This window comes from Gopherus evgoodei, unplaced genomic scaffold, assembly GCF_007399415.2.
Source record: "Gopherus evgoodei ecotype Sinaloan lineage unplaced genomic scaffold, rGopEvg1_v1.p scaffold_278_arrow_ctg1, whole genome shotgun sequence".
In the NCBI taxonomy this organism is placed as follows: domain Eukaryota; kingdom Metazoa; phylum Chordata; order Testudines; family Testudinidae; genus Gopherus; species Gopherus evgoodei.
Window position 1 is genome coordinate 1 of NW_022059941.1, and position 20604 is coordinate 20604.

General features: G+C 65.9%; 2 protein-coding genes and 1 long non-coding RNA gene across 3 annotated transcripts; all 3 read left to right on the forward strand.

Annotated features, from left to right (window-relative positions):
- Positions 1-1662: 1662 nt before the first annotated feature.
- Positions 1663-9435, forward strand: PPT2 (palmitoyl-protein thioesterase 2). The gene is made up of 9 exons (XM_030543057.1): positions 1663-1739; positions 2139-2333; positions 4014-4167; positions 4581-4676; positions 5357-5464; positions 5549-5632; positions 6149-6233; positions 6620-6674; positions 7107-9435. The coding sequence occupies exons 2-9, from the start codon at positions 2166-2168 to the stop codon at positions 7248-7250; spliced, it is 894 nt and encodes a 297-aa protein (XP_030398917.1). The 5' UTR covers positions 1663-1739; positions 2139-2165; the 3' UTR covers positions 7251-9435.
- Positions 9436-13274: 3839 nt separating this feature from the next.
- LOC115640297 lies at positions 13275-17889 on the forward strand. Its single transcript, XM_030543058.1, has 8 exons — positions 13275-13769; positions 14834-14962; positions 15081-15179; positions 15253-15366; positions 16002-16130; positions 16844-17023; positions 17603-17734; positions 17878-17889. The coding sequence occupies exons 1-8, from the start codon at positions 13275-13277 to the stop codon at positions 17887-17889; spliced, it is 1290 nt and encodes a 429-aa protein (XP_030398918.1).
- A 120-nt stretch (positions 17890-18009) lies between these two features.
- LOC115640295 lies at positions 18010-18680 on the forward strand. The gene is made up of 3 exons (XR_003997857.1): positions 18010-18094; positions 18304-18412; positions 18652-18680. It is a non-coding gene; the product is annotated as an uncharacterized LOC115640295 (long non-coding RNA).
- Positions 18681-20604: the final 1924 nt, after the last annotated feature.

Below are 20604 nucleotides of genomic sequence, written 5' to 3' on the forward strand. Positions count from 1 at the left end.
TGGGAGTTTAGATCGGGGGGAGGGGCTTGGAGCCAGGATGCCTGTGTTCTTTCTCTCCATGGCTGGGCGCCTAGGACTCCTGGGTTCTCTGCCCAGCTCTGGGGGGGTGGGATCTGGGAGCCCGGATTCATGGGTTCTCGGCCCCACCCCTGGGGGGAAGGGGAGGGGGATCTGGGAGCCCAGACTCCTGGGTTCTCGACCCCACCCCGGGTAGGGGGAATCTGGGAGCCTGGACTCCTGGGTTCTCGGCCCGGCCCGGGGGGAGGGGGATCTCGGTGCCCGGACTCCTGGGTTCTTGGCCCGGCCCGGGGGGTGGGGAGCTGGGTTCCCGGACTCCTGGGTTCTCGGCCCGGCCCCGGGGGGTGGGGATCTGGGTGCCCGGACTCCTGGGTTCTCGGACCCGCCTCGGGGGATCTGGGAGCCCGGACTCCTGGGTTCTCGGCCCCGCTTCGGGGGACGGGAGGGCAGGGGACGGGGATCTGGGAGCCCGGACTCCTGGGTTCTCCGCCCAGCCCGGGGGGTGGGGATCTGGGTGCCCGGACTCCTGGGTTCTCGGCCCGGCCCCAGGGGAGGGGGATCTGGGAGCCCGGACTCCTGGGTTCTCGGCCCGGCCCGGGGGGGTGGGGATCTGGGAGCCCGGACTCCTGGGTTCTCGGTTCGGCCCGGCCCGGCCCGGCCCGGGGGGGTGGGGATCTGGGAGCCCGGACTCCTGGGTTCTCGGTTCGGCCCGGGGGGGTGGGGATCTGGGAGCCCGGACTCCTGGGTTCTCGGTTCGGCCCGGGGGGGGTGGGGATCTGGGAGCCCGGACTCCTGGGTTCTCGGTTCGGCCCGGGGGGGTGGGGATCTGGGAGCCTGGACTCCTGGGTTCTCCGCCCGGCCCGGGGAGGTGGGGATCTGGGAGCCCGGACTCCTGGGTTCTCGGTTCGGCCTGGGGGGGGTGGGGATCTGGGAGCCTGGACTCCTGGGTTCTCCGCCCGGCCCGGGGGGGTGGGGATCTGGGAGCCTGGACTCCTGGGTTCTCGGCCCGGCCCGGGGGGGTGGGGATCTGGGAGCCCGGACTCCTGGGTTCTCGGTTCGGCCCGGGGGGGTGGGGATCTGGGAGCCCGGACTCCTGGGTTCTCGGCCCGGCCCGGGGGGGTGGGGATCTCGGAGCCCGGACTCCTGGGTTCTCGGTTCGGCCCGGGGGGGGGTGGGGATCTGGGAGCCCGGACTCCTGGGTTCTCGGTTCGGCCCGGGGGGGGGTGGGGATCTGGGAGCCCGGACTCCTGGGTTCTCGGTTCGGCCCGGGGGGGTGGGGATCTGGGAGCCCGGACTCCTGGGTTCTCGGTTCGGCCCGGGGGGGTGGGGATCTGGGAGCCCGGACTCCCGGGTTCTCGGCCCGGCCCGGGGGGTGGGGATCTGGGAGCCGGGACTCCTGGGTTCTCGGTTCGGCCCGGGGGGAGGGGATCTGGGAGCCCGGACTCCTGGGTTCTCGGCCCGGCCCGGGGGGTGGGGATCTGGGAGCCGGGACTCCTGGGTTCTCGGTTCGGCCCGGCCCGGGGGGAGGGGGATCTGAGAGCCCGGACTCCTGGGTTCTCGGCCCGGGGGGAGGGGGATGGAATGCTCATACATCCGTTGCTAGGGAAGCTGCACGGTTGCCGGGGCCGAGTTCCGGAACTGACGCGGGGGGGCGGGGGGCCGCTCGCCCGGGAGGGGAAGTAAACAAGGCACCGGCCGGTCCGCGGGGGGGCCCCGGTGAGGTGAGATCCGCCCCCGGCCGTGGGGGAGGGGCGGACCCAGGCGTCCTGGCCGGGGGGCGAGGGATTCTGGCGTCCTCCCCGGAGCCCCCCGGGTGCATTGCAGAGGGGCCGGACCCGGCTGCTGGGGGGGTGACCCTCAAAGGGCCCCGTCGCCATAGCGCCGGGGGGGGGGCAGAGAAAGGGGGTGAAGTGACCTGCCTTGCACCCCACTGGGAGCCCGGACTCCTGGGTCCTCTCCCAGCTCTGGGAGGGGAGGGCTGGTGGTTAGAGCGGGGGGGGCTGGGAGCCCGGACTCCTGGGTTCTCTCCCCCCTGCTTGCAAAACAGGGGTGCAGTGGAAGGATCTGGGGGTGCAGCGGAGGAGGAGGAGAACCTCAAAATATGTTTCTCTCCTGCCCAGACCCCCCTGCGCCGCTGGGATTCCAGGATGAGGGGCCGACCCCAGGGGAACTGGGGGGCTCTGGCCCCCCTCTGCCTCCTCCTCTTCCTCTTTTTCCTCCTCACCCTCGGCACCTCCTACAAGCCGGTCGTGGTCGTTCACGGCCTGTTCGACAGCCCCTCGGAGTTCAGCCACCTGCTACTCTTCATCAACCAGGTCAGCCCGGACGCCTGGGTCCGCCCCAGGACTCCTGGGTTCTCTCCCAGCTCTGGGAGGGGAGTGGTGGCTGGTGGGTTGGAGCAGGGGGCTGGGAGCCAGGACTCCTGGGTTCTCTCCCTGGCTCTGGGAGGGGGAAGTGGGGGCTGGTGGGTCAGAGCAGGGAGGACTGGGAGCCAGGACTCCTGGGTTCTCTCCCTGGCTCTGGGAGGGGAGTAGGGGCTGGTAGTTAGAGCAGGGGGGCTGGGAGCCAGGACTCCTGGGTTCTCTCCCTGGCTCTGGGAGGGGGAAGTGGGGGCTGGTGGGTCAGAGCAGGGGGGGCTGGGAGCCAGGACTCCTGGGTTCTCTCCTGGCTCTGGGAGGGGAGTGGGGGCTGGTGGTTAGAGCAGGGGGGGCTGGGAGCCAGGACGCCAGGGTTCTCTTCCAGCTGTGGGCGGGACAGGGGCAGATGTTCTCCTACTAACTGGAGCAGAGGGTGGATTTCACTGGCCCCAGCCCAGCTGACTCAGGGCCCTGGAGCTAAAACAACAGGTAGAAAAACAACCTGGAGACGCCCCATGGGGTGATAGGGAACGTGGGCAGTGAGGTGTAGTAGTTAGACCAGATAGTCCAGACTCCTGGGTTCTCTCCCCGGCTCTGGGAGGGGAGTGGGGGCTGGTGGTTAGAGCAGGGGGGAACTGGGAGCCAGGACTCCTGGGTTCTCTCTCCAGCTCTGGGAGGGGAATGGGGGCTGGCGGTTAGAGCAGGGGGGGTGGTTGGGACACCTGGGTTCCATTCCCCATGCATTGTGTGACCCCAGGCATGTCCCTCCTCTCTCCCTGCCTCAGTTTCCTTCCTGTCACACAGGCCTGGCAGGCGGTTTGAGTCTGTCTGAATGCAAAGTTTGTTTTAAACTCTGAAGATAAGAAATGCCAAGTAAAAACAGTTCTCTCCAATCCGCACCTACACAGGAATGAACAGAGCTCGGGGGTGGCAGGGCTGGGCTGACCGGGGCTGCGGGTCTAGAGTGAGGGGCACCGGCAGGGCTGGGGGGGGCAGGGCAGGCTGGCGGGGGCTGTGGGTCGGGAGTGAGGGGCACCGGTAAGGCTGGAGGGGGGCAGGGCTGGGCTGACCGGGGCTGCGGGTCTAGAGTGAGGGGCACCGGCAGGGCTGGAGGGGGGCAGGGCTGGGCTGACCGGGGCTGCGGGTCTAGAGTGAGGGGCACCGGCAGGGCTGGGGGGGGCAGGGCAGGCTGGCGGGGGCTGTGGGTCGGGAGTGAGGGGCACCGGTAGGGCTGGAGGGGGGCAGGGCTGGGCTGACCGGGGCTGCGGGTCTAGAGTGAGGGGCACCGGCAGGGCTGGGGGGGCAGGGCAGGCTGGCGGGGGCTGTGGGTCGGGAGTGAAGGGCACCGGTAGGGCTGGGGGGGGGGCAGCGCTGGGCTGGCAGGGGCTGCGGATCTGGAGTGAGGGGGCACCAGCAGGGCTGGGGGGGACAGGACTGGGCTGGCGGGGGCTGCGGGTCAGGAGTGAGGGGCACCGGCAGGGCTGGGCTGGCAGGGGCTGCGGGTCGGGAGTGAGGGGCACCGGCAGGGCTGGAGGGGGGCAGGGCTGGGCTGGGCTGGTGGGGGCTGCGGGTCGGGAGTGAGGGGCACCGGCGGGGCTGGGGGCTGGTAGGGCTCTTACTTGTCTCTCCCTGGCACAGAGCCACCCTGGCACCAACGTGACGGTCGTGGATCTCTTTGACCACAGCCAGAGCCTGAAGCCGCTGTGGGTGCAGGTGGAGGGTTTCCGTTGCGCCATTTCACCCATCATGCAGAACGCGGCCGACGGGGTCCATCTCATCTGCTATTCACAGGGTACGGCGGGCCCTGGAGCCCTGGTACCCCCTGCCCAGGCTGGGAGCAGGGGCTGTGGGTCGGGAGTGAGGGGCACCGACGGGGGAGGGCGCAGGGTTGGACTGGCAGGGGGCTGCGGGTCGGGAGTGAGGGGCACCGGCAGAGCTGGGGGGGGCAGGGCTGGGCTGGCAGGGGCTGTGGGTCGGGAGTGAGGGGCACCGGGGGAGCAGGGGGCCGAGGGGGGAGCAGCTTTAGTGCCTCCCCCTGCTACTCATGGTGGGAATTGCACTCGGCCGGAGTCCGACCAGGACCCAGGCCATCTGGGCAGGTTTTGTGTCTCCCCCAAGTGGTGGTTGGGGGACGTGCAGGGTTCTCCCTCCTCTGCCCCAATAAGCATCAGAGCGACCCCCACCTGTATTTCTCCCTCTCCCTAGGGGGGCTCATCTGCCGAGCTCTGCTCTCCACGATGCCTGATCACAACGTTGACACCTTCATCTCCCTCTCTGCCCCCCAGATGGGGCAGTATGGGGGTGAGTGCGCCCGGGGGTGGGGCTGGGGGCTGCAGGTCGGGAGTGAGGGGCACCAGTGGGGCTGGGGGCTGCTGGTAGGGAGAGAGGGGCGTTGGCAGGGCTGGGGGATGCTGGTCGGGAGTGAGGGGCGTCGGCGGGACTGGGGGCTGCGGGTTGAGAGTGAGGGGCACTGGCAGGACTGGGGGCTGCAGGTCGGGAGTGAGGGGCACTGGGGGGGTGCGGGTCGGGAGTGAGGGGCGTCGACGGGGCTGGGGGAGCTGCGGGTCAGGAGTGAGGTGCACTGGGGGAGCTGCGGGTCAGGAGTGAGGGGGACTGGGGGGGCTGCGGGTCGGGAGTGAGGGGCACCGGCAGCGCTGTGTTGGGGGGCTGCGGGTCGGGAGTGAGGGGCACTGGCAGGGCCGGGGGCTGTGGGTCGGGAGTGAGGGGCACCGGCAGGGCTGGGGGTTGCGGGTCGGGAGTGAGGGGCACTGGGGGGGTGCGGGTCGGGAGTGAGGGGCACCGGCAGGGCTGGGGGGTGCGGGTCGGGAGTGAGGGGCACTGGGGGGGTGCGGGTCGGGAGTGAGGGGCACCGGCAGGGCTGGGGGTTGCGGGTCGGGAGTGAGGGGCGTCAGTGGGGCTGGGGGCTGCGGGTCAGGAGATCTGGGGGGGCCGGGCCCGTCTGACTCCCTGCCCCCCTGCAGACACCCAGTACCTGCGCTGGCTGTTCCCCAAGTACGTGAAGTCCAACCTCTACCGGTTCTGCTACACCCGCCTGGGCCAGGACGTCTCCATCTGCAACTACTGGAACGGTGAGTCGGGCGGGGCCGGGCCGGGGGGGGCACGTGCGTCCTGCTGGCTCCCCACAGACTCTGACCCCCCCCCCTGCCTTCCAGACCCACATCACCGGGACCTTTATCTCAACAGCAGCAACTTCCTCGCCCTGCTCAACAGTGAAAGGGTTAATCCCAATGCCACAGGTAAGGGAAGGCGCCCCTCACTCCCGACCCGCAGCCCCCCAGCCCGGCCGGCGCCCCTCACTCCCGACCCGCAGCCCCCCAGCCCGGCCGGCGTCCCTCACTCCCGACCCGCAGCCCCCCAGCCCGGCCGGCGCCCCTCACTCCCGACCCGCAGCCCCCCAGCCCGGCCGGCTCCCCTCACTCCCAATTCCCAGCCCTGCCAGCGCCCCTCACTCCCGACCCACAGCACCCCAGCCCGGCCAGCGCCCCTCACTCCCGACCCGCGGCGCCCCTCACTCCCAACTCCCAGCCCTGCCGGCGCCCCTCACTCCCGACCTGCAGCCCCCCAGCCCTGCCGGCGCCCCTCACTCCCGACCCGCGGCGCCCCTCACTCCCGACCCGCAGCCCCCCAGCCCAGCGGTCGCCCCTCACTCCCGACCCGCAGCCCCCTGTTTCCCTAGGCTGGTCCTTGCAGAGTGGGGGGTTCGCAGCCGGGGTCCCCCTGTGCCCCATAACTCCCCTCCCTTGTGCCCCCAGCCTGGAAGAGGAATCTCGTGCGGATCCAGAAGCTGGTTCTGGTCGGGGGTCCGGACGACGGCGTCATCACGCCCTGGCAGTCCAGGTGACCGTGCCGGGGGGAGGGCGGGGCCCTGGGAGTGTCACTGTGGGGGATGATTGATGGAGGCCAGAGAAAGGGGGCACTGGAAGTTGGGGGGCTTGTGCAGGGCTGTGCTGGGAGATGGGAGGGTTCAGAGCTGGGGCTGTGATGGGAGGGCTGGGGTGCAGAGGGGGGCAGGGCAGGGTTGTGGGAAAGGGGAGGGGTCGTGGGGCTATGATGAAGTTTGGGGGCCAGCGGAGGATTCGGGGGGCTGGGAGAAGCTGCAGTTAGGGTCACTCCCAGTGGGGAAGATTTGGGATACTGGGGAGAGCGCTAGGTGCTGGGGGGGGTAACCTGGGCGCCCCCCAATGAATGACCCCCCCAGTAACCCCCCCGCCTCCCCCAAACAGCCTCTTTGCTTTCTACAACCTCAACGAGACAGTGATGGACATGGAGCAGCAGCTGGTGAGCAGAGCTGGGGGCCTGGGAGGGGAGTGGGGGCTGGTGGGTTAGAGCAGGGGGGTCTGGGAGCCAGGACTCCTGGGTTCTCTCCCTGGCTCTAGGAGGGGAGTGGGGGCTGGTGGTGAGAGCAGGGGGGCTGGGAGCCAGGACTCCTGGGTTCTCTCCCTGCTCTGGGAGGGGAGTGGGGGCTGGTGGGTCAGAGCAGCGGGGGCTGGGAGCCAGGACTCCTGGGTTCTCTCCCCGGCTCTGGGAGGGGAGTGGGGGGTGGTGGGTTAGAGCAGGTGGGGCTGGGAGCCAGGACTCCTGGGTTCTTCTGTCTGTGGCCCTGATGCCCAGCAGGGGGTGGCGCTGGGGGGGGGGGGGCCTGGGGGTGCTTTCTCTCTGTATTACACTGTGTGACTCTCGCCTGGCTCTGACCCCCCCGTACCTCCCCAGGTGTACCTGCAGGACAGCTTCGGGCTGAAGACGCTGGACGCCCGCGGTGCCATCGCCCGGTGCCAGGTGGCCGGGGTGCCGCACACGGCCTGGCACTCGAACCGCACCGTCTATGAGACCTGCCTGGCCCCCTGGCTCTCCTAGCAGGGGGGCCGGGAGGGGCAGGGGGCCCTACCTTTTTAATTACAACCCCCAGGCAATGCGATCCTGTTTGGTACCAAGTGGGTGTTCGGGGCAGGGGGGTTTCCTGGGGAGGATCGGGGCAGGGGGGGGCTGGGATCCCGGGGGGCTGGGTATGGGACCTTGGGAAGGTGGGTCCTGGCGGGGCTGGGATCCTTTTCCAGGTCAGGTTTGCGGGGGGCGGGGTTTGAACCGGCCCGTAGTTTATGTCATGGCTGCCTGGTTTGGGGGGGCTCAGTTTGGGGGTGCCCCAGCCCCCCCAGCCAGGCAGTATCCAGTATTAACCCTTTCGTGCCTGGCACGAGGGGACCAAGCTGCGCTGCCATGTTCCATGTGGGACTCAGGGATTTCTGGGGGTCTTCAGCCCTCTGCTGTTTTGCCCCCAAAACCAGACCCAACCCTTAGCTCAGGGGAGAGGGAGGGAGTGGACCCCCAAAAGGGGGAATATTGGGGTACCTGACCCTTGGGAGTTAATTTAGGGGTTCACATAACTTTTTAGGTACATTTCCAGATGTGGCAGTTTTGGGGGTTCAGCTGCAGAAGAATTTGGGGGGCCTGATGGGTCTGAAGGGGCTTTGTGGAAGTCCCTGGAGAAGCTTCAGGACCCCACACTGGGGTCAAGGATTTGAGGGATGATGAGGGATTTGGGGGTTCGCTATGGGGAAGATTAGACCTGGGAGCCCAAATTTTGGGGTGCCAAAGACGGGTGCAGATTCAACTGGGAAACTGAGTTGAACCCCAAGGCTTGGAGAGAGATGTCAGCTGCAATTGGGGGTTCAGTTTTAGGGCCTTGAGGGTGGTTTTGGGGTGACTGAATTTGGGGGTGCATTTCCAGGACACAGTTTGGGGCTGAGGTTTTTGGGGTGTCCGGGAGACCTGTTGGTTGGAGTCAGCAGGAATTGTGCATTATATTGGGGGTTCACATCTCAGCAGATGGTTTTTTGCTCTGGGAAGTTTGGGGTCACGGGACATTTGCATTAATTTTAGAGGTTCACTTATTTTAGTGCTTAAGGGCTGTGGATATTGGGGGTCACTAGAGAATTTTCTTGTAGTTTTGGGGTTCACGCCCTGGAAGGGAGTCACCTGAACTCAGTTAAGCATGTTGAATTTTGGGGAACCACTTAAATTGGGGGTCACTAGACATTTGTAGGGACTCGGGTTATGTTTTGGGGCTCCCTCCCTGTGCAGGCTGCTACTTTTGGGGGGTCACAAGAGATTTTGTGTTAATTCATAGGGCAAGTTCAGGGAGCTCCATTTATTTGGGGGTTCGCTGGAATTTTTGGGCTGCTTTTAGGGATGATGGGTGGTAATTTGGGGGTGGCTGATTTTGCATGAGTTACTGGGGTTCAGTTTTTTTATAAACAGTTGGAGACTTGGACCCTGTGTTTGGGGGTTCTTGGATAATTTGGGGTGTCACTAGCTAGGAGGTTCAGTTCTATTATCTGGAGCACACTGTCAGTATTGGGGTACCAGGCTGTATTGGGGGGAAGTTTCTGCATTTTATGATCCAGCTTCGTGTACAAGCTAGGTGTGGTTTTGGGGGGGGCCCAGTCCCTTTGCAGTCTAGGGGTGCATTGGGGTAACTGCAGAGCTGACTGCATCTGACTTCAAATTTGGGGCTGCAGTTGTCTGAGGTGCTTTGAATTTTGGGGTGCTTTGCACAGTTGGTATCACTGGGCAATTGACTTGGGGGTGCAGATTTGGGAGTCCAGCTGCCTTTGGGGGGCCTAGCATCATGGGGGCCCTAGTTTGAGAGGGCTCCAGGTTGATGTGGGGGTGCCAGACTGATTTGGGGGGGCTAGAGCCCTGAGGGTCAGTGTGACCAGGACACACAAATCTGGGGGTTCAGGAGCACAATCTTTGAGGGGGTCTCTGCAGCCCCCTGGTTCTCACAGAGGGGGGCTGTCTGTGGCTCCCTGACTGGCATGTCAACTAGTGGGGTCCCAGGCCCACCCCCTGCGTGGATGTTTACATATTTATGGGGCTGTGGTGCGGGGGGGGGCAGCCTAGGCGCCTGGGAACCCCACTGGGCCCCCGGCCAGGCCCCTCGCCCCCAAGGAGGTGTGGTGTTGGGGGGTCAGTGTTACACCCCCAATTCCAGCCCTCAAGTTCTGTGTATTTATAACAATAAAAGCACTTTGTTCCCTAACGTGTGTGTGGGTTTCCTCAGGGGCAGAGAACCCAGGAGTCCTGCCCACTGCCCTCCCCTCCCCGACCGAGGGAGAGAACCCAGGAGTCCGGGCTCCCAGCCCCCCCCCAAAGGGCCAGGGTCGCCCCCCACACACTTTGGAGCAGGGGGCGGGGAGCCTGCGGCCCCAGCTCCTGCTGCCCCCTCCCCTCAGCACAGCCCCCCCATGCAAGGTTGGGCCGCCCCAGCGCTGAGCCTGGACCCCCCCCAGGTTAGCCAGGCGGGGGAGGGGGATTAGCTGGGGGGGGATTAGCGGGTTAATCCGGCTGCACCTGCTGCCTTTAAGTGGCTTGTCTGTAAACAGGCTGCGGGGGGGCGAAGGGGGCAGCAGGACAGGACAGAGACAGCCCCCTCCCCCCCCGGAGAGGTGAGACCCTGGGAGCCCGGACGCCTGAGTTCTCTCCCCGGCTCTGGGAGGGGGGTGGGGGCTGGTGGTTAGAGCAGGGGGGGCTGGGAGCCAGGACTCCTGGGTTCTCTCCCTGGCTCTGGGATGGCAGTGGGGGCTGGTGGTTAGAGCAGGGGGCGGGGGATTGGGTGCCCGGACGCCTGGGTTCCCGCCCGGCTCCGGGAGGGGCGGGCCCGGCAGGTGTGCGGCTCTGGCTCCCGGATGCGGGTGGGGCCGGAGACACCTGAGCGGCCGGGACCCAGGACCCGAGAGGTGACCCACGGGGGGCTGGGGGAGGGGTTCCCGGCACGGAGGTTCGGGGGAGGGGCTGGGGGGGTTCCCAGCGGCCAAGGGAGGGGGAGTGAGACAGGAGCAGAGGAGGCTAAAGTCCAAACCCTGCGGCTCTGTCTGCTTATCCCCACCCCGAGGGAACGGGGGCAGCCCGGACGCCTGGGTTCACTCCCGGAGCTGGGGGCATGGGGGCTGGGAGGCCGGACGCCTGGGTTCACTCCCGGAGCTGGGGGGTGGGGGTGGGCGTGGGGCTGGGAGGCCGGACGCCTGGGTTCGCTCCCGGAGCTGGGGGGTGGGGGCTGGGAGGCCGGACGCCTGGGTTCACTCCCGGAGCTGGGGCTAGTTGGGTGGGTGTGGGAGGGAACTAGGACTCCTGAGTTCTCTGCCTGGCTCTGGGAGGAGCGTGGGGGCTGGGAGGCCGGACGCCTGGGTTCGCTCCCGGATGAGGCCGGACGCCTGGGTTCACTCCCGGAGCTGGGGCTAGTTGGGTGGGTGTGGGAGGGAACTAGGACTCCTGAGTTCTCTGCCTGGCTCTGGGACGAGCGTGGGGGCTGGGAGGCCGGACGCCTGGGTTCGCTCCCGGATGAGGCCGGACGCCTGGGTTCACTCCCGGAGCTGGGGCTAGTTGGGTGGGTGTGGGAGGGAACTAGGACTCCTGAGTTCTCTGCCTGGCTCTGGGAGGAGCGTGGGGGCTGGGAGGCCGGACGCCTGGGTTCGCTCCCGGATGAGGCCGGACGCCTGGGTTCACTCCCGGAGCTGGGGCTAGTTGGGTGGGTGTGGGAGGGAACTAGGACTCCTGAGTTCTCTGCCTGGCTCTGGGAGGAACGTGGGGGCTGGGAGGCCGGACGCCTGGGTTCGCTCCCGGATCTGGGCAGCGCTGGGTACTTGTGGTCTCTGGAGTCAGGCCAGGACCCTGCCCCAGCTGGCCTCCCCCCCCAAGCCACCCGCTCCCCTTACGCCCCAAATTCCAACCCACTCCCCCTTCCTCTTTCGGTCCCCTGCCACCCTTCTGACGCCTCTGGGCCAGCCCCACCTCCCTTCCCTGACCCCCTCCCCCACACCCACAGCAGGCAGCGGGAATAAGGGGCACCGGAAAACCGGGGGGGGGGGGGGCAGAGCCTGGAGTGGCACCAGGGTTTTTGGCGCCCCAGGCGGGGACCCTTCCGCGCTCCCGGTCGTTGGCGGCAATTCTGCGGCGGGGGGCCCTTCCGCGCTCTCGGTCGTTGGCGGCAATTCTGCGGCGGGGGACCCTTCCGTGCTCCCGGTCTACGGGGCACTTTGGCGGCGGGTCCCAGAGAGAGTGAAGGACCCGCCGCAGAATTGCAGACGACAACCCGGAGCGTGGAAGGACCCCCCGCCGCCGAATTGCCGCCGAGGTCGGCAAAATGCTGCCTTCCCAAATCCTGGGGCCCCAGGTCGCCTAAATGGAAGCACCGGCCCTGGGCAGGGCTAGGCTAGCAGGGGCTGCGGGTCAGGAGAGAGGGGCACCGGCAGGGCTACGGGGGGCAGGGCTGAGATGGCAGGGGCTGCGGGTCCAGACTGTGGAGCACCCGGCAGGGCTAGGCTAGCAGGGGCTGCGAGTCAGGAGAGAGGGGCACCGGCAGGGCTGGGCTGGCAGGGGCTGCAGGTCGGGAGTGAGGGGCACTGGCAGGGCTACGGGGGGCAGGGCTGGGCTGGCAGGGGCTGCGGGTCCGGACTGTGGAGCACCCGGCAGGGCTGGGCTGGCAGGGGCTGCGGGTCGGGAGTGAGGGGCACTGGCAGCGCTGGAGGTGGGGGGCAGGGCAGGTCTGACGTTACTGTATTTGCTCTCCCAGTGTGGTTTGTTCCATCCCACGATTTTACTCCTCTAAGAAGGATCCAGATCAGTGCGGCCCTGTGAGCTGGGTTCTAGACATTGCAGGGATTGAGATCAGGGTTCTAGACTCCACTGACCTCTGGAGCGGCCACGTCCGGGGATCTGAGGAAACAGGACGAACAATCCAGATCTAGAGCAGGCGGGTCCCTGATCCCACCACGTTCTAGACTCCACCAGGTTCCAGAGCAGGCCCTAGGGAACCTGCGTGTTGCTAAAGGAACAGAAAAGCTCCAAACCCCCCCCCCCCGCCACGGTACTGAGCAGTGATGGATCTGGACCATGCTGGCTTCTAGAGCCTGCAACCATCCTTTGGCCTGTTACACCATGAGGTGGAGTCATCAGATGGGAGAACGGGGTTCTAGATTATCCCAGGTTTCTAGCACCCACTTCTAGATCTTTGTGGGGGATCTAGCCTGGCCAGGCGGGTACTGAATTACACGTGTGTCTAGATCTGGGTGGTCTAAACTGGAGAGGAGACCCAGGCACAGGCCAATCTAGAATCACATTCTTGTTGATACATGACAGCTGGAGGGACCAGACATTGAGCTGCTCTCTCCAGTGCTGAATCCAGAGCCCTGAGGATCCAGAACCTCATAACGATCTAGAGCAGACACGGCTCCAGATGCCATCAGGTTCCTGAGCTGACACCTGCCAAGCTGACGAGCATGGACTCCAGAAACACCAACAAGACCTGCTCAGTTCTGGAGCCTTCGCATCCCCGGGAGCTGGTTCTAGATCCTGCCTTGCTCTAGATCTGTTGGACTGGCGAGCTGTGGGTCTAGAACGCATCCGTAGGGCTCCAGAGCAGGCCAGCCCAACGCAGGGAGCCGCGGAACCCCTCTGAAGTTCTAGATCAGGTTCTAGACCCCCATGGAGGACCAGAGCGACGCCTGCCGGCTGTGTGGCTCCCAGCTGCAGGGCAGCCAGCGCCGGTGGCTCTTCCACCGGGCCCCCCAGCGCCCTGACTTGCGGGTTCTGCTGGCCCACGTGTGCCGGGAGGCACCACGCCGGGGGGACGGCCGGGGCGAGTTCCTCTGCGGGAAATGTGCCCAAGCGCTGGGGCGGGTTTTCCGCTTCGACACGGTGATCGCCCGGGTGCAGGCGCTGTCCCTCGAGCGGCTCCGGCGCCTCCTGGAGGAGAAGGAGCGTCTGGCCCGCTGCCTCCGGCACCTCCACACCCGCCGCAGCCCCACGGGCAGCCTGCCCCCGAGCCCGGCGGGCGCCCCCCAGCTGCCAGACGGGCCGTACCAGCAGCTGCTCCAGGAGGACATGGCGCTGGCTGGGTTTGAGTGCTGGGCAGAGCTGGGTGCTGGCGGGAGCCCCTGCCAGAACCGCTGGTGCCCCGGCTGCCACGGGCTGCGGGTGCCCGACGCGGATTACGAGTGGGTGTGTGGGACGCCGCGGCAGCTCGGTGCCAGGTCCCCGGCGCTGCCCCTCTGCCGGAACAAGTCCCAGAGCATGCCCCTGGTGCTGCACGCCGGCCTGGGGGGCAGTGGGGGGCACGGCGGGTCCCTGCGCTTCCTCCACTCCTGCTCCTTCCTGTCCCTGGCCAGCCTAGCCGGGCCGGATCCGCTGGGGGAGGCGCTGCGGGCGCTCAGGGGCATCGGCCGGCGGGCGCTGAGGGTGCCCCGCGGCAGCAGGATCCCGGTGCTGGTGCGGAGGGCAGCCCCCTCGGCCCCCCCCAGGGAGATGGAGGAAGGAGAGGAAGAGGAGGAGGAGGAGGAAGAAGAGGAAATTGATGACTTCGTACCTCTAGGGGTGCAGGTAAGAAGGGGAATGAGGAATAGAACCCAGGAGTCCTGGCTCCCAGCCCCCCTGCTCTAACCCACCAGCCCCCACTCCCCTCCCAGAGCAGGGAGAGAACCCAGGTGTCCTGGCTCCCAGCCCCCCCTGCTCTAACCACCAGCCCCCACTCCCCTCCCAGAGCAGGGAGAGAACCCAGGAGTCCTGGCTCCCAGCCCCGCCTGCTCTAACCCACCAGCCCCCACTCCCCTCCCAGAGCAGGGAGAGAACCCAGGTGTCCTGGCTCCCAGCCCCCCCTGCTCTAACCACCAGCCCCCACTCCCCTCCCAGAGCCAGGGAGAGAACCCAGGAGTCCTGGCTCCCAGCTCCTCCTGCTCTAACCCACCAGCCCCCACTCCCCTCCCAGAGCAGGGAGAGAACCCAGGAGTCCTGGCTCCCAGCCCCCACTGCCCTCCCAGAGCCAGGGAGAGAACCCAGGAGTCCTGGCTCCCAGCCCCCCCCGCTCTAACCCACCAGCCCCCACTCCCCTCCCAGAGCTGGGAGAGAACCCAGGAGCCCGGGCTCCCAGCCCTCCCCCCGCTCTAACCCACCAGCCCCCACTCCCCTTCCAGAGCCAGGGAGAGAACCCAGGAGTCCTGGCTCCCAGCCCCTCCCCCCGCTCTAACCCACCAGCCCCCACTCCCCTCCCAGAGCAGGGAGAGAACCCAGGAGTACTGGCTCCCAGCCCCCACTCCCCTCCCAGAGCAGGGAGAGAACCCAGGAGTCCTGGCTCCCAACCCCCCTCCCGCTCTAACCCACCAGCCCCCACTCCCCTCCCAGAGCAGGGAGAGAACCCAGGCGTCCTGGCTCCCAGCCCCCCCGCTCTAACCCACCAGCCCCCACTCCCCTCCCAGAGCAGGGAGAGAACCCAGGCGTCCTGGCTCCCAGCCCCCCTGCTCTAACCCACCAGCCCCCACTCCCCTCCCAGAGCAGGGAGAGAACCCAGGAGTCCTGGCTCCCAGTCCCCCCGCTCTTGCCCACCAGCCCCCACCCCTAGAGTCTCTGGGAGATGTTGGGGTGCCTCCTTCTCCCCATTCTCCTTCCAGGCTCTGGGGGGGCACCAGCTCCGACGCCGGGAGCTGACGGGGGCTGTTGAGGGGCTGACGGGGAGGCTGGCAGCCACGGAGGAGAAGCTGAGGAGCCTTCAGGCAAAGACGGGGGGCTGGGCCCCTGAGGTATGGAATTTGGGGGGGCAGCATCCACAGCCCCACCCTGCCAGGGCACAGCACCCCCTGCTGGCCTCACCCCGTTTCCGCAGCTGAGCACCCCCCGCCTCACGTCTCTTTCCCACAGGACGCCGGGGTCCCCTCCGCACCGGAGGAGGGGCCGAGCCGGGAGGGGCTCCTGGGGGTGCTGGCCCAGTGTCTGCACAGCAAGGAGGCGGCACTGCAGGTAGGGGGGGGCATGGGTGGGATGGGGGAGCAGACCCCGGGCTCAGCCCCTAACACCCCCTTCTGCCCCCCAGGACTGCCTAGCCGCCCTGGAGAGCCTGGCCTCGCCGGGGGCCGAGCCACCCGCCCCGGAGAGCCTGGCCCCCCACCTCTGCCGGCGGCTGAAGGAGCGAGACCAGGTGCTGGAGGTAGGAGCCCCCCGGCCGCACCCCTCCCTCGGCTCTGTCGCTCTCCCTTCTTCATGGGCGGTGGGGCCGGCTCGGTCCCCGTCTGTCCCCCCCCCCAGCTCAGCTCGGCCCCGCGTGTTCCCCCCAGCCCGGCTCAGTCCCCGTCTGTCCCCCCTAACCCAGCTCGGCCCTGCGTGTCCCCCCAAGCCTGACACCCCCACATTTCCCCCAAGCCCAGCTCGGTCCCCGTCTGTCCCCCCCCCAGCTCAGCTCGGCCCCGCGTGTCCCCCCCAGCCCGGCTCAGTCACCGTCTGTCCCCCCTAACCCAGCTCGGCCCTGCGTGTCCCCCCAAGCCTGACACCCCCACATTCCCCCCCAGCCCAGCTCGGTCCCCGTCTGTCCCCCCCCCAGCTCAGCTCGGCCCCGCGTGTCCCCCCCAGCCCGGCTCAGTCCCCGTCTGTCCCCCCTAACCCAGCTCGGCCCTGCGTGTCCCCCCAAGCCTGACACCCCCACATTCCCCCCCCAGCCCAGCTCGGTCCCCGTCTGTCCCCCCCCCGCCAGCCTGGCTCGGCCCCGCGTGTCCCCCCCCCCAGCCCGGCTTGGCCCCGCGTGTCCCCCTCCACCGCGCCCCTGACTGCCCCCTCTCCGCCCCCCAGCGCATCCTCGCCGATCACTTCTTAGAGCTGGAGCGGGAGCGGGGCCGCCTGCAGGGGGCGCTGCGGGACAAGGACCGTGACCTGGGGCAGCTGGCGGCTGCGCTGCGCACCGGGGAGCAGACCCTGCACGTAAGGGGGGTGGGGACCCCCAGGGCTCTGGGGGGGGGATCATCCAGGATTTCCCACACTCTCCCCGGGGGAGTTCACCCCAAGATCTTCCCCCAGGGACCCCTGCCCCTCTGCCCCACGGGACAGGCTGGACACCACAAAGCCGACTTTCCCCATGTCATATACACACCCCCATTCCCCCTGCCCACCCTTCGCGGGGGGGGGTCCCCTGTGGGGTATACACCCCCATTCCCCCTGCCCACCCTTCGTGGGGGGGGTCCCCTGTGGGGTATACACCCCCATTCCCCCTGTGGGGTATACACCCCCATTCCCCCTGCCCACCCTACCCAGGGAGGGGGGTCCCCTGTGGGGTATACACCCCCATTCCCCCTGCCCACCCTTCATGGGGGGGGTCCCCTGTGGGGTATACACCCCCATTCCCCCTGCCCACCCTACCCAGGGAGGGGGGTCCCCTGTGGGGTATACACCCCCATTCCCCCTGCCCACCCTACCCAGGGAGGGGGGTCCCCTGTGGGGTATACACCCCCATTCCCCCTGCCCACCCTACCCAGGGAGGGGGGTCCCCTGTGGGGTATAAACCCCCATTCCTCCTCTGCCTGCATTTACTGGGAAGGGGGGTCCCTGTGGCATATACACCCCCATTCCTGCTGCCCCAGGGGGGGTCTCTGCCCCCAGCTCCCTCCCCACACACGCTCTGGGGGCGGGGTCTCCAGGCGCTGCGCGAGACACTGGAGCAGAAGGAGCTGGAGCGGGCACAGCTGGCATCGCTCTGTGCCATGGCCCAGGACACCTGGCGCCGGCAGGACCAGAGCCGGGCGCTGGCGCTGAAGGAGATGGAGGAGCTGGTCGCTGCCCTGCAAGCCGCCCTGGCCAGCAGCAACAGGGACCTGGAGGTAGGGAGCCCCCTCCCCCGGCCCACGTTGGCCCTGGGGCCATGCAGAGCCGTGGGTGCAACCATGAGTCCAGCTCTGGCGTTCCCAGGGCAGGGGCCGGGTATAACACGTGGTGCAACGATTCGTTCCCGCCTGCTGGCTGGTCACAGCTCATCATTCCCTTGGGAAATCAGTGCCCCCCCCCTCGCCGAGAGGCGATGGCTATAGCACTGGTTACAACAATGGCTGCGCCTGCCTCAGTTTCCCAAAGGCAGCTGCCACACAGAACACCAGTTGCAACAATGTTTTACTCAGGGGCTGGGTCCAGCTGAGCTGCTCTGCTGAGGTCGATCCTGCCGGGCAGCTGCGGGTTAGACCACCAGGCGCTACGGCGGCTCCCAGGCCTGCCCCCCCCCCACCTTGGCTTGCAGGGCGGGGGCCGGCCAGCCCATCAGGCGCAGCCAAAGCTCCCTCCCCGACCAGCCCCAGGCGGCGTCTCGTTTGCTCCCTGCCGGGTCGGGGCTGGAACCTCAGCTGCACGTGTCCCTGTGTCCCGGGCAGGGGCCGTGTGCCACACCGTGTCTCCCCCCCCCCCCACAGGTGCTGGCCGAGTCGCGGGCAGCCCCGGCCCCGGCGCTGCTGCAGCGGCTGCGGGAGCAGGAGGGGCTCCTGGCCGAGGCGCTGGCCGCGCGGGCCCAGCTGGCTGCGGAGATGGAAGCCCAGCTGCAGGGGGCGCTGGCGGCGCAGGTGGCAGCAGAGCAGCAGCTGCAGGTGAGGGAGGGCGGGGGGGATTGGTGCTGCTGGAGGGGGGCAGGGCTGGGGGGCAGGAGGTGGGGCAGGGCCTGGAGCAGGGCTGGGGGCACTATCATGGGCAGACAGGGCAGTAATTCTCATTCCCCTCCCACCCCCCAGGACGAGCTGCGTGGCTGCACCCGGGCGCTGGCCGAGCGGGCGCGGGAGGCGGGGGCCCTGCGGGGGCGCCTGGCCCAGCAGGAGGGGGCGCTGGCCGCGGGAGCTGCCGCCCTGGTGCGGTGCCGGGCGGAGCTGGCCCGACTGCGGGGGCTGCTGGAGGAGCGGGACCACGCGCTGGCGGTGAGAGGGGGTCCAGGCTGGCAGGGGGGCAGCGGTGGGATGGGAGGGACCCCACTAGCACCACCTAGTGGCTGCAGCCGCCTGCACTGGGCTGCTGGAGGAACTGCCCCTGGGGCAGGTTTGGCACCGCCCCGTGGCTGCCATGGGAACTACAAGGGCTGGCTCAGCGCTGCTCTCGGGCTGATCTCGGGGGTCCCCCCCCCTCACAGAAGGCTGCCCGGGAGGCAGAGGAGAAGGATCGGCTGCTGCAGAAGTTGCAGGCGTGCTGGCTGCAGCGCGGGGCCGGGGGCATGAAGCAGATGCTGTGAGCAGAGGAGGGTGAGTGGGGGCACCTGGCAGAGGGGGAAGGGGGGAGAGAAACCACTGGGGGCTGAAGGGGAGGGAGCAGCTGGAGGAGGCAAATCTCTCTCCTGGGCTACAGCTCAGCTCTGCCTTGGTCTGTGTTGCAGATCTGGGGTCTGGCATGTGGGGCCAGCTCTGCCCCCCGCCAAGCCCCCACCGGAGATGGGGCCTGTCAAACTGATGGTTAAGGGTTAATGTCTCTTTTACCTGTAAAGGGTTAAGAAGCTCAGTAAACCTGGCTGACACCTGACCAGAGGACCAATAGGGTGACAAGATACTTTCAAATCTCGGTGGGGGGAAGTCTTTGTTTGTGCTGTTTGTTTTTTCGTTGTTCGCTCTTGGGACTAAGAGGGACCAGACGTACATCCAGGCTCTCCAAATCTTTCTGAATCAGATTTTCATGTTTCAAAATTGTAAGTAATAGTCAAGCAAGGTGGATAAGTCTTATGTTTGTTTTCTCAACTGGTAAATGTGTCTTTTTGCTGGAAGGATTTTTACCTCTGTTTGCTGTAACTTGTATCTTAGGCTAGGGGGGAGGGAGTCCCTCTAGTCTATGTAAGCTGAAGACCCTGTAAGCATTTTCCATCCTGGTTTTACAGAGAGAGCTTTTAATTAAGAAAGAAAAAGTAAAAATTTTCTTTTTTAAGAACCTGATTGATTTTTCTCCTTGTTTAAGACCCAAGGGGACTGGGTCTGAACTCACCAGGGGACTGGTGGGGGGAAGGTTAATTCCTCTCTGTTTTAAGATCCCAGGAGTTTGGATCAGTGTAGCCTGTCAGGGTAACCCAGGGAGGGGAAAGTCTGGGAGGGGGAAGGGTTTATTTCTCCTTGTTTTAAGACCCAAGGGGTTTGGGGAACAGGGAGTGTACCAGACACTGGAATTTCTGGCTGGTGGCAGTGCTATCAGATCTAAGCTAGGAATTAAGCTTAGAAGGGTACATGCAGATCCCCACTTTTTGGACACTAAAGTTCAAAGTGGGGGAAATACCTTGACAGGGCTGCTGAGCTGGAACTGATGGGGTGCTGCAGGGGGATCCCGGCTCCTCCAGCCCCAACTGTGCCCAGGAGGAAGTACTTCGCTTCGCTTGAAACTGACTTGGGATGGGGGCCGGGGGGAGTGTTCCCCATGCTCGGGGCGGTTTCTGGCCCCACATGGCCGGCTGGCTGCATTTCATTGTGGTTCCCAGGAGGGGGCGCTTCCCAGGCCAGCAGGGATGCTCTCATCACTGTGGGGTGCTGCCCTGCCCTGCCCTAACCTGCTTTGGATTAATTAACAAACTGTAGAGAAATCTCTGTATTAACTATCTCTGTAAATCTTTATAATGTTGCATTGTGTTATTTTGTATTAAGTATCTTTCTGACATGGCATCTGGCATGATGTTATCTTGTATTTCATATGACTTGGCATTGTGCCTCTTTATTTTCATACAACTTTGTATTAGATCCCTATATAGAAAATTGGTAGAAAACTTGGTATCAAATGTTATAGCCCCTAAGGATAGTATAGTTAAAGTAAAAGAAACATGTGCCTTTTTGCTAGAAGTAGAATAAGATCTTCCCCCCACTCTGTAATCAATTGCCCTGTTGACTGAATGAGGTGTGAATGAGTGAGGCTTGGAAGACACCCACCTCCAGACAGCTACAAGAGTTGAAGAGGGAATGGGAGCCAGAGCAAAGGACAATACAACTTGTCAAGTGGGCCCAATAAAGAAGAGCAGACATATTGATGGCCTCAGGGATTAGAAGCACGCACCTTCTTTAGAAAACACCCTCTTTGAGCAGCACTGGGACAACACCCAGAGAAAAGCAGCACAAAGACCAACGGACGCAGACCCAGATTTTGAATCTGGTCTAGATTTGCATAAGAGGGAAGCTGCTATAAATACGAGGTGTCTTGCAGAAGGACCCCAGATCTCGTCTTGTCACCATCGGAGCATCGATCCGGATCAGCAGAAGCCCGGCTCCACCCCTCCCCCATCTAACTCACCTGGCCAGTGCAGTAAAGGGGAGCAACTAGTTGGTAACAACAGCAAGACGGAGTGTGTGTGTGTGTGTGAATGCATGACTGTGATATATCTCTCATATGCATATCATAGAGTATTAATGGATACCTGTATTACTAATAAATGTGGCGTTTTGCCTTAACCCCCCTGAAAAGATCCGGTATA